General features: G+C 33.9%; 1 protein-coding gene across 1 annotated transcript; it reads left to right on the plus strand.

The window, feature by feature from the left end:
• Positions 1 to 1568: 1568 nt before the first annotated feature.
• On the plus strand, positions 1569 to 7493 carry LOC129953424 (protein fork head). The gene has a single exon (XM_056066653.1). The coding sequence runs from the start codon at positions 1951 to 1953 to the stop codon at positions 3967 to 3969; it is 2019 nt and encodes a 672-aa protein (XP_055922628.1). The 5' UTR covers positions 1569 to 1950; the 3' UTR covers positions 3970 to 7493.
• Positions 7494 to 12750: the final 5257 nt, after the last annotated feature.

Consider the following 12750-nt stretch of genomic DNA (forward strand, 5'->3'; position numbering starts at 1 on the left):
TTTTTTTGGAAATATCGGCATCTTTTCTAAACGTTGTTCCATACGTTATTTTAGCGTTTTCAAAACCATGTTCGTTCAGAAGAAGGATACAACTATAATTATCTGTCAAATCAGACATGAGCTAAGTGTTACCATTCACGAAAAAAGGACCCTATGTATCTACAATTTAAAAGGCTTTTCGAATTTCCTAACTCAACTATAAGTACACTATCTCCTACTTAGTTACTTAAGTTTTCCTAGGTGTATCCAAAAAAGAAAAAGTAAAAAAAACAATGGTAGTTAGAATAGACATTTTGTATTGTCAATTACTATTTTAAGAATATCTTACATACGTCTGTCTCCTCGTTGTTTCAAACTAACATAACTTGCAAATCTTTTGAACTTAAAAATCAAAAAATGGGAGGGGTCTGGAGAGAGATCAAAAAGAAAGATATTCCATTTTCTTGCCAACACTCACCGTCACCATCACCATCACCACCTTTATCATCATCGCATCGGCCTTGTTATCAGACAAAGTATTTTTTGTTTCTCTTCTTCTTCTTCTGTGGTACCGTTGCTGTGCTGTGTTGTATTATTATTCTTTTTTTCATTAACAAAATAAGGAATTCCAATGATGACGATGAGCATAATAAATAAGTAAAAACACCAACAAACACAAGAAAACAACAAGAGAAGTGATTTTTCAGTGCAAATAAGTAAATAAACGAACGAAGGCAATCACGCTAAGGCAAGACAGAGAAGTACATAAGCATAAGCTAGAAGCCAGAATAGAGAAGAAGACAAGAAGAAACTATCTAAAGTAACAACCCCCATTTTGCGTTGTCATCTTTTTCATTCAATCGGTAGCACTGCTCACACTCACTCTCATATTCTGGAAAGTAACTGTAGATGGATGTTTAAAACACCCCTCCCATTGCACAGTAGCGTAGCGGCCAGATAGCAATAGCAATCGTAGGGTGTGTATACAGTTGGTTGTTCCTTGTTTTTTGTTTGGGTATACACAATGTTGTTTATGCCATAAACCCGTCGTCGTTGCATATTGGTTACTGTTACGAGCGACGATGTTGTGCATTGAACAACAAAACGGTAACCATCGACGCGAGGGGTAACTTGTTATTGTTGTTGTTGATATGATAAATATTTGTTCAATTTGACAATAGCAATAGCAACAGCAAATGGTGGTGGTGTTGATGGTGATGGTGATGGTGGTAGGTAGGTATGTCTATGTTGCGCTTAACTTTTGGACAGGACAACATGGTTGGGTTGTAGCTACCACTAACACATTCAAATTTGTAATAAGGAAAGGAAACATACTGATACTCCACTCCGCTTATGAGGCTGAGTGGGTTTCTATGTTTAGTGTTATTTCTTGCTTTGCTTTTGTTGCTTCAATGGGATTTGTTTTGTTTTTCTTGTATTTATGTGGTGTATTTCAATAAATTCTCATATTCAGTTGAAGAGTCATATGCGAGAGAGTTTTTGATTTTGAGTAGGCTCTAGATCTGGCTCTGGTTCTGGCTATGGAACAGTTTCAGATTGAAACGGCACACGGTACACACACGGTTGGACTTGGGCTATTCTTTCAGTCGGATAGCATCCATTAATTGATCAATACAGCGGTTCGCGATAATGTTATGTTCATTTATATCTATGTACAAAAAAATAAAGTTTTGTGTCCCCAAAATGATTGTATGAATTAATAACAAAAGAAAAATAACAAACCTTCCTGCCGAATCATAGTTTTTTGTGTTTTAATTGTTTACTGTGCATGTTTGTTAATAAAACAAAAAAATAAAATATCTACATTCCTAATAAGAAAAATTATATCTGAATTGAATTTTAAATGTTTCATTTTGTGTTATTTGTGATTTTTGCCGACGGCGACAGCCATCATAGCATTTCGGTTTGTAAAAGTTAATTTAAATTTTTCATTGATGAACGCCATCAACAATGAATTCAAATGAACAACAAACAAACGGTGAATTGATTTTAAAAACCGAAGAATACGATATTGACGACACCGGACAACCATTATCGCCTTATCAAACGTCGTCATCACCACCACCAGCAGCATCCTTTAATTGTGTTCAGTCTTTAGCGAGTGCAAATCGCCTTGTGAATTTAAATAATAATTTATCGATAAATTGTAACAACAAAGTCCCTTTGAATATATCACCAAAGTTAGAACCGACTTATAACTGTCATCCTCCGCCGCCGCCATCTTCACCCTCCCCATTAGACAGGATGCCTATCGCAGCATCAATTGACATGCAATCAGCGGCAGGAACAACGCCTGGCCAGCATTCAATGTCGCCATCTCTGCCGCCGCAACAAACGACAAATGGAAATAACTCAAACGACCAACTTTCAAATACTCGCCGAATGACATCGATTTTAGGTGGCTACGGCTTGGTTCCACCGAGTATCCTAGGACCACTTGAACACTATCGTTTGCAGCTTTACAGCTATGCCATGAACGTTGAACGATTGCGTGCAGGGCCTCAACAGCAATATCCGGGACCACTGTATTCGTCGGGCTATCCGGGTTCAGCAGGAGGCCCCGTCGGAAGCGGACCTTATATCCCAACTAGATTTGCCCTCTCAATGGGACTGTTTCCTAATCGAATGTTTCAACCTGAGGAACCCAAACCACAGCACAGTTACATTGGTTTGATAGCAATGGCAATTCTCAGCTCACCCGAGTCCAAACTAGTCCTGTCGGACATCTATCAATATATTCTCGATAACTATCCCTATTTTCGAAGTAGAGGTCCTGGTTGGCGGAATTCGATACGCCATAATCTGTCATTGAATGATTGTTTCATTAAGGCTGGTCGTAGTGCAAATGGTAAGGGGCACTATTGGGCAGTTCATCCGGCGAATTTGGATGATTTTCGGAAGGGTGATTTCCGTCGGCGCAAGGCTCAACGGAAGGTTCGTAAGCATATGGGTCTAGCAGTCGATGATGAAGGCACTGATTCGCCGAGTCCACCACCGCTAGCAATAACTCCACCGCCAATGGCACCACCAACGCATCCGGGAGTTTTGTTGGTGGGAAATAGCCCGTACGGAAATGTCCATCATTCAAATCCTCAGCGTTATCCGAATCCCCTGACATCCGTTATCATAAGTGGCGGAGTAAGTGAGACATCTCAGACGACAACAACAGCCGCCGGAGTCATAGCCAATCTTTACTCACAAACCAGAAAACGCCAGTTTGATGTGGCGTCGCTTTTGGCGCCCGACGACACTCCCGACCATCATCAGTACCATCATTTCCACCATCATAATCTTCATCAACAATCACAGTATAAAGGTCACCACCTGTCCTTGATGAGCAAGCAGCGAATTCCACTCACCGAAGACGAAGACATCGATGTTGTGGCTAGCGATGTTGACGACGAACAGGAACACATCCTCCGAGTTGATGAAGAATCATATCATCATCGTTCCCTAAGCAACAACAACAACAGTCACAATCATTCCAACCATCAACAAGTCAGCAATCAATCCAAAGATGCTGCGGGTTCTTCGTCCTTTAGCCCACCACTGGATTTCAACAATCGACCTGTTTATCAACAGAATTCGACCAGTCCCCACAATCATACTTCCGAAACATCCTCCGCTGACATTCAAAGCAATAACAATCAAAACTCCACTGCAGCCCAATGGCAAGGACTAATGCAACACTGGCCCAATGAGTTTGGTACAGCGGCCGCAGCAGCTGCCGCCGCTGCAACCATGGATCCGCGAATATTCGGGCGTTACTATAGTCAATGCATGGCGGCGGCAGCAGCGCGTCGTGTAGTTGGAGTTTTTCCGGCAGCAGCTGCCGCCGCCGCAGCAGCAGCTGTAATTGGACATCAGAATCAAAATTCAGCAAATAAACAACAATCAAACACTGCGGGGCAGCACCATGTACCAACGTTACAACAAAAACAACAACAACAGCAGACCTATGAGTGTTAATCGAATTTAAGTATAACAAAATTTATATCATAAAGCTTTGTTTGCCAATAATTACTTATTTATTTTTCTATTTAAAAAAAAAACAATTACTTCATTTGACAGATAAAATTATTGTTTACATATTGACTGTCAATTTTTATTTAAATCTACTTAAATATCGACTGTTGGTTTATCATTTACTGCAGTAGTTCAATACAATGGACACAATTTTATTGATTTTACTTAAAAGTTTAGTCGACCGTTAGTAATTAGTTTCTTTTTCCCTGACAGATGAATCTAATATTAAATTTAATATAAATTAAAATATTGTGTCGGCAGGGTTTCCTTTTCTTATTGACCGTCCAGTTTTTATCCTGAAAAGAATTTGAAAAAAAACCTCTCATTTCGACACAAACCATTAGGAGACTTCTTGACGACCAAAAAAAAGCGACTTAGATGCTAAATACTGCAAATGGAACTGTCAAATATTAACTGACTGAGGAATAACACAAATCACATACAAATTATTTAAACACTTTCATTAAAATTATCTTTTCAAGGCTTAAGGATTTCGGTTAAAATTTTGTTTTAAGCACAAATAATAATTTGTGATACTGACCGACAAAACTACATTTTTTTTCTGTTGCACAAACAAAATAATACCTTTTCAAAGGATTAAGATGTCCTTAATTCGAATCCTGACTATAATTTTTTTTTTAAATATACCGCTTTAAAAATGTTAAAAACAATCAAGCTATAAGTTTAAACTCAAAATATCTCTTAACAATATGATGATTTTCCAAAGTGCAAATCTTTCTCTTTGAGATACAATTTGAAGCATTTTAGTATCTTACTTAGTTTTTTGAAATTCTCATTAGTTATTTGAATATATATGAAGTTTCGAAAAAACTTGAATTTGATACTTTAATGTACATATTTAGAAAATACGTTTTGCACTTTATTTTAAGTGCAAATTTTAAAACCAAACTTTAATTTTAACTGACCAAGTCTTAAGAATATCCGTTTTTAATACTATTTTTATATCTCAATATTGATATCTCAAAAACCGAACGTGATACATAAATTGTGAAGTGTGATTTAAATTAAGGCCGTCAAATCCCATTGGGAAAGTGCAATCTCATTGCCAGTAAGAAAACCGTGTCGACCAGTGTTGTAATCATATGATCATTTGTGATTTAAGCTTAGTCCTTTAGTGTATAGTTTTGGTTGAATTAATCAAGTCAATTTCTTAACTCCAGTATTGTTTTTGGAATGTTATAAAATGCAAGTTCTATAAAAACAAAATCTAGTTCGTGCGTTAAGAACAATTTAACGAGGTTTCATCACCCAGAATTGCATAAATTCTAGAATATGGTTTAGTGAGTAGTGCAAACTGTTAAGTGTTTTTACAATTACAAACATTTAATTAAAAGGAATGATTTGATTAATATTTTGTTCACTATATTGTTGTAAATTATAATTAATTGCTGTTAAATTTGTTCTCGTAGTGTAAATATAAAAACGCATTTAGAACTTAGAAAAATTTCGATTTGTTCTGGAGGATAAAACGCCTTGAGATTTCCTTCATTCTGATTTCCTTTCAAAATTTGAAATCGAATAATTCTTTGCTTTGTATACGGAAAGATATTGAGTAGATAATTGTAATTGTTTGCAAAACTTGACCTTATATTAAAATTTTTACTATGCAAAAATCTGGTTGAAAATATTGGTGATATTTTGAACTTTTTTCCAAATTTTTTTAATTTACAACTTTTTATTTTTTGTAACATTCCAAACTTCTTCCGTCAATGCAAAAGCCTTTCGGGATCTTTTTCTTGGAAGTTCTGTTTCTACAAAGAATAACATTTTGCATCTAAAATTGAAATTAAAATTAAAAATTGTAATCAAATATTTATTTACTTAAACAAAAAACTCAACAGTGGACATTTTTTGTATCCTTTTTAAAAGTGGTTTTTGTAAAAACATTTAATTGTTGGTTTTGCGATGGCTTTAAAGATAACCATAAAGGGCCTTGCACATGAGAGCAGACAACGAATGAACGAATGGACGAACAAACGTGATTTTACACATTTTAAAAAGTTAATTTCAAACAAAAACACATTTAAATTATAAGAAACCAATTGGCAATAATGTTAGGATAGTAATATTTGTATTTTGTTCTCTAAAATAAGTATACTTTATAAAAACAATTTTGTAGTAACGAATTGCACTGAGGTTGCTACGAACTGTCAAACTCTATTCGCGTTCCACATACCATCCACACTGCAAGGAATAAATTGTTCGCGCTCAACATAACCTCAAAATTATTCCACTCTTGTTTTGTTTTTATGTGAAAGATCATGGCTATAGAAATAAAGCCCATGTGAAAAAATTCAAAATATGCGAACATCCACAGTTCGTAGTTCGTCGCTCATGTGCAAGATGCTTAAAACAGTATCCCATGAGCACGGCCAAAGACCAACGATTGAACGAATATTCGTCGATTTTGACATTTCTTTCACATGAGAGTTTTTAATTCGTCGCGAATGAAGTTTGACTGTGACAATTGTTTTTTGTTTGTGTTTTGTTTTGCAAACAAACGATTGAGAAAATGCGGTCGAAGCTTTATTTGTTTAAAAAAAGTTATTGGTGTCCTTTTTAATAAACAAAACAAGAAAAAGATTCCACGTGCATCCATTTAACTCAAATCGGAAAACTGAAAAAGAATATGTTTACTTTATTAGACACCACATTCACCACTGAAACCAAAATAAGAATGATTTTTTTGTAGGTTAAGTACGCGCGATTATTTCATTCGTTGCGATTGTGGATAATGTGGAACGCGAAAAAAGTTTGACAGTTCGTATCAACTACAATTTTTTCGCGACCAATAAATTTGTTTTCTTAAATGTATTAATATATGATAGTGAAAAGTAAAAGTATATGCATCATAAATCAAATAGGAACTATAATGCTATCGTTTTGTTAAGAATTTGTGTGGAATAATGTCTTCAAACTTATATAAACTCAAATTTTGTAATTCATTCGTCGTTTGTTGGTCGCGCTCATGTGAATACTACTTAAGTTCACAGAAAACTTGAATAATATACAAGTATTCAATTGTTTCAACCAACAACGTACTACAACGTACTACATTCCTCACTTCAGGCAACGTCACAATGCAGTATTTCGTCACCTAATTTAACTTTTTCATTTAATATTTCGTCTATCGAGAATTTTACTATTTTAACTTAGGCTTTTCTAAGATATTTTATTTTTCACAACTTGGTAGAAAATCTTTTTTTGTACCTATGTCCTACTACTAGTTTCACTTTCATTTATTTAAAAAAAAAAAGCAACACAAAAATGTCGAATTATTGTAAAATGTAAATCTCCGTTAAAATTAATTATAGGCTTTTTAATTTATGTTTAAACTTTAAATGATATAATAGAGAAAAACCAATAAATTGTAAAAAAAATCATAAATTATTAAACAAAATAATAAAATTTAGTTTTAATTTTTGCAAATAAAGAAAAATATTATAAAGCGCTTAATTGAAATTATAAACAAAGAAAATGAATTTAAAAAAATTATATATAAAGTAAGTGTAAGAAAAAAGCAATAAGATCTTATTATATAAACAAAAAAGAAACATTACAAAACCATACTTGATATAAGAAAATCATACAAAAAGAAAAAACAAATTTCAAAAATATAAAACAATACATTATGATTCAAGGACTCATGTTTTTTTGTAAGGTTTTTAAAGTTTCACTGGCAATTTTTTCAGTAGGTAAGTAAAAAATGGAAAGGATAATGTTCCTCAATCTGAACATTGAGACATTTAAATTCACAAGGATAAGATCGGTATAGGCTTGATTTTTCTACTGATCAAGCCACGTTTATCTACATTTTTTCCAATGTTGGATCCAGGGGAGAGGGGCGGTAGTGTCGTAGACAAGGCCGGACAAAGCATATGTACAAGATATCGCAGGGAATTTTACATGAATTTTCACTAATCATTATTCTGCTATTCATTCGAAGTGAATCTGTGTGTGTCGGTAACGTCGGTAATACTGCGCGGTATTCTTCTATTCACGTGAAAGCATTCATTCTATACAATTCAGAACCGCTTATAAAATGTAGCGGATTTTTTATTTGATGTCTGGTTTGTTGATTTTTGTAAGCAAAATTTAAGTGAAAACTAATTGATTGCTGAATTTAGAATATTTGTTTTATAATTAAAAGAATATTAACACTTTTAGAGGAAGGAAGGCACTTTTTAACATTTCTTCGAAGCTCTCTGTTTGAGGATTCTCTTATTCCTCTGCTTACAATTGGAATAAAAAGTCCACTACAGCACATTTCCAAAAATTACACAAATAATTCTGTTTAGGTGGGTTGATTAAACTTAATTTTTGTATGAATCAAAACAATTTATCCAACATTCCCAAGATTTTTACATGAACAGCTATTTATTTGAATGTGAAATTGGGATAATGTAGTTCACCTGATGGAAGAATTCAGTGTGAAAGGGAATCGAATGGGTGAATCGAATATACGATCCTCATAAATAGCAGAAAAGGACTGATAGAGAGTATGACAACGCAAAATACTTATTCATATTGAATCATATGGGCTAGAACGTGCCTCTGAACTTCTGAGTGTGAGTTCTCGTCTACAAAAAAACAATAAAAAATACTTTCGAAAAAATGGAGGTTGGTTGCTGTGCTACGTACTACTACAAATGGTTAATGGATGTGAAAGTTTTCTTTTTTGCACACAGAGTATAGAAACTAACTTGGGAGATATTTAAAAATCGTTGGTTAATTTAGAATAAATAAATAGCTATCAGTTGTTAACAGAAGTGACGTAGGTATTTTGTGTCAAGACAAGACCGGAATGTGACTGACTTAGTTGATTTTAGACAAGCTTGAATTACATGGAATTTCAATAAGTAACTATCGAAGCCAAAGTTATGATAATGGTTCGAATATGAAAGTAAAAGAAGTGGGTGTTCAGAATAGAATTCGAACCCTCGAACCAAGAATGTTTTTCGTTCCATGTTGCTCGCATTCCTGAAATTATATGCTCATTATATGCAGTCAAATTTTCGATACAATTCAATGTTTGCATAACTTTTTTTCAAGTTCTGTAACGAGGTGGGAATACAAGTTTTAGAAAATACAAAAAACCGTTTGATTTTAATGCGTTCCAATGAAAAATTGAATGGGTAGGTATGTTCAATTAACCGAGCATATTGCCAGTTCCCTAGTACATAATACTAAATATGTTTCCTAAAGCTTAATCATTGCGAGAATGTCCTTAAACTATGTTAGATCCGAAACAAAGATTTAAAGTAGATTTATTTTTTTAAAAGCCACAAAGCTCAAGTTTAGATGTGTTACATTTTATTTTTAGTTTAAACCTTGAAGATTTTGCTCCGAATTTAGTAATTGCTCTTCAAATCCAGGAGAACGTAGTTTTTCTAAACTTAAAATTATTAAAAATTATCTTAGGACAACCATGACTCAAGAGAGATTGGTAGGCTTAGAATTATTAAATTCTTTAAACTTTGTGATCTCATTTATAAATTTGAAAAAATGTAAGGCCAGAAAAGTAAGTTTCCAAGCTTAAACGTTTCCCCTCTGCTCATTACATCGCTGCGTTTTAGTTTATGGTTTAGGGTTACTGGGTAATGTGGGAAAGGCTTGTGCTTGTGTATAAGTTTATGTGTGAAAATATAATAGAGGAGCGCTTTCTACAAATCTCGCCAGGGCGCAATATTGGCTTGGGCCTGCCCTGGTCGGTCCTTATAAAAATTTTGTTAACGATTTTTACCAAAGTTTGATGAATGCGGTTTACTTGCGAAAACAACTAAAATCTATATTTTCACACAATTTAGAATTTGGAAAACTTTAGTAACGCTTTAAATTATTTTCATAAGATCTTTTCTTAGAGAGCAAAAATATTCAGGTTCCAAGAAGAGAAAACATAAATAAAAGATCGCCAATTTAATTTTAAGTTGCCTTCAAATTAATGAAACTCGTCTTCAAATCAATATTTTTTTTCGATGCATATAAATAATATAAGGCTTTCTTGAATTTCGATGTCAAAACTTGTGAAGCATATTCAAAAAATAATCATTTAATTATTTTTATAAGACAAACTTGCTTTATTAACAATATACTTAACATGATTTGTAAAATATAAATTGGAACAGAAATAAATTCCTGAATCCTTTAAAGTGAAGACGCGACGGAGTTTGTGCTGCGAAATACAATACTTAAATAGACTTACGATTTTTTAGTGAGAGTTTTCGCCTGGTCTTTTCAAGATTTAAGGAAAGTCTATTGCAGTCGAACTTCCTGAAGTCGAATTTCTCTATAACTCAAAATTGTGTTGAGAACTTTGATTTTTCAACCTTATTTTCATGAATTTGGCCCTCCATAACTCGAACTTCTGTAAGCCGAATTTCTCTATAAATCGATATTTTTAGATTCTGTTTGATGCCAAATAGTCTCTTTAACTCGAACCTTTTCTTCTATTCGGGAAATCCCATTTTATTCAACTTCTTTTTCGAAATTTACTAAGGCTACTATAATTATTTTAGACGTTTTTTTAGTAGATACATTCTTAATTCTTTGCTCCTATTTGGGTATACTGTGAATAATTTCTGTAATTTTGTGTAAAGAAGACGGATGGCTATTCAGAGTTTGTATGTTTTCCATTTGAACTTCGGTTTTGAACGGGTTAACTAGTTTTTATGCGCAAAAGTTCCTAGTTTTGTTTTTTTTTAGTTGGAAAAGCAGCAATTCACGAATTTCAAATGTCAGCAAGCCAATTAAAACATCTTAATTTTGAACAAGCTGAAAGTCATAAATAAAGTTGAGAGTGGTGTCAAAAAGAAAACCGTAGCTATAAAACTTAGGTTACCGAAAATACACTTTCCACCATATTGAAGAATAGAGATAAATAAAAAAAAATGTGAGACTTTACGAAACGAAAAACCTTAATGAGAAAAAACCTCTAAAATATGATCGTGTTGACAAGGATGTCTTCAAATGGTTTACGAAATGAAAACCTCCCAATTTCAGGGACAATTGTAAAGGAGAATTCTAAGAGATTTGATGCTGATGCAGATCCAGGTGAAGGCTTAACCTTGCAGCCGAAACAAGCTAAGGTCCATGAAGCCTTGGAGACAATACGTGATGCTCTTCCTACTAAAAGCACACGCCAGCTCGTTTCTTCAACGTAGTTAACGAGATTGAATTTGTTTAGAAATTAAAATTAAGTTTTGTCTCATTTTTTAAATCGAAGTTTCTAAATATAACTCGAATTTTTTTTTCTCTCATTTTGGAAAGCATGTTAAATAATACAATATAATACTTTACTATTTTCAAAATATTCATGTCATCAAAAAAAAATGATAATCGCATTCGAGAGCAAACATGATGTTACGTCTTTAACATTTAGAATGAACAAAAGAGGCACAAAATGGTTTCCCTGTGGAATACCAGATCCAGCAACAAAAGGTTCTGAAATACAATTTGTAAATTTTACTTGGTACTATTTCAAGGCAAGATTTAACGAAGTTAAGAAAAAATTTGAAAACAGAGCTTAAAATTTGAATAAAATAATTCTATGGCTATTGGTGAAAGCTTTAGAAAAGTCAGTGTATAAGTACACATCAGTGTTCATAACCTTGTTCTAGAGCGTTTAAACAATTGTTAAAGAATATGAAATATTTAGCTGTTGATTTTTTCTCAACAATTCGGAAATGAGATTTTTAATAAAAATAAAAGGTTTCAAAAAGTTCAGGAATGCAAAAAAGTTTTTCAATGCGTCTGTATAGATTGTTATTTCCCTGTACTCTGTAGCACATGCATATGACCACTACAATACCAATACAGAGGAAACATTTATTCACCTTGACTACATTTTTCTCCTTCTTGCACTTACAGAAAATGATTCAACGATTTATTTGAATGTCCGCGCAGTTACCTATAATTCCTTGTGATACCAGCTAAGGAATTTGTTCGAGGTGATAGTCTAGTTTGTGTCAAAACACAAACTAAAAAGTTGCTCGAATGGGCGACAGAATGGTTTCTGCATGTGCGCGGGCACTCCTATAAGTGAATAGAGCTCAGTTTAGAAACCAAACAGTTTTGAAACTAAAAGTTGCATGTGCGTGCTTAGCCTAAGTGTTTGTTACCCCTTATGATCTGGCTATAATTTACAAAGCCTTTGTTCGTTCGAAACTCGAGTACTTAAATATTTCTAAATTTGAGCAGATGGAGCTTCTGTTGATTTAATATCATTGTTTTATTGTCAATGACACTATTTTTATTGGCTCTTTAGAGAAAGCTAATCCCTTTGCTAGGAAGGTTCGCCTCCAATTCTACGCTGCCAGTGAGTGTTATGACTCCGCCTGATTATTGCACTTGATATTTCAAAAGCATTTGATAGGGTTTGGCATCAGGCTCTCCTATCGAAAATGCGTGCTTTCGGTTTTCATGAATCCCTGCTTCATTGGATTAGTAATTACCTTTCCGATCGTTCAATACAAGTAGTATTGGATGGATTCAAGTCTCGCTCCGTTTTATCTCAACACTGTTTCTCATTTTTATTAATGATCTCCTGTCTGCAACATCTAATCCAATACATTGTTTCTTCGCTTTTCATATTCGTTTTCAGACTCACATCCCTCTTCTTCGGATGTGGAACTGCAACGACAGAATATGATAAGCTCATTAAATTCTGACCTAAACAGCATTGTTCAACGGGGATTAAAAATCCGG

The sequence above is a fragment of the Eupeodes corollae genome, chromosome X, assembly GCF_945859685.1.
Source record: "Eupeodes corollae chromosome X, idEupCoro1.1, whole genome shotgun sequence".
NCBI classification, from domain to species: Eukaryota; Metazoa; Arthropoda; class Insecta; order Diptera; family Syrphidae; genus Eupeodes; species Eupeodes corollae.

What these genes read in the sequence shown, in the direction of transcription:
- LOC129953424 (XM_056066653.1), top strand. Translation starts at nt 1,951, where the DNA reads ATGAATTCAAATGAACAACAAACAAACGGTGAATTGATTTTAAAAACC.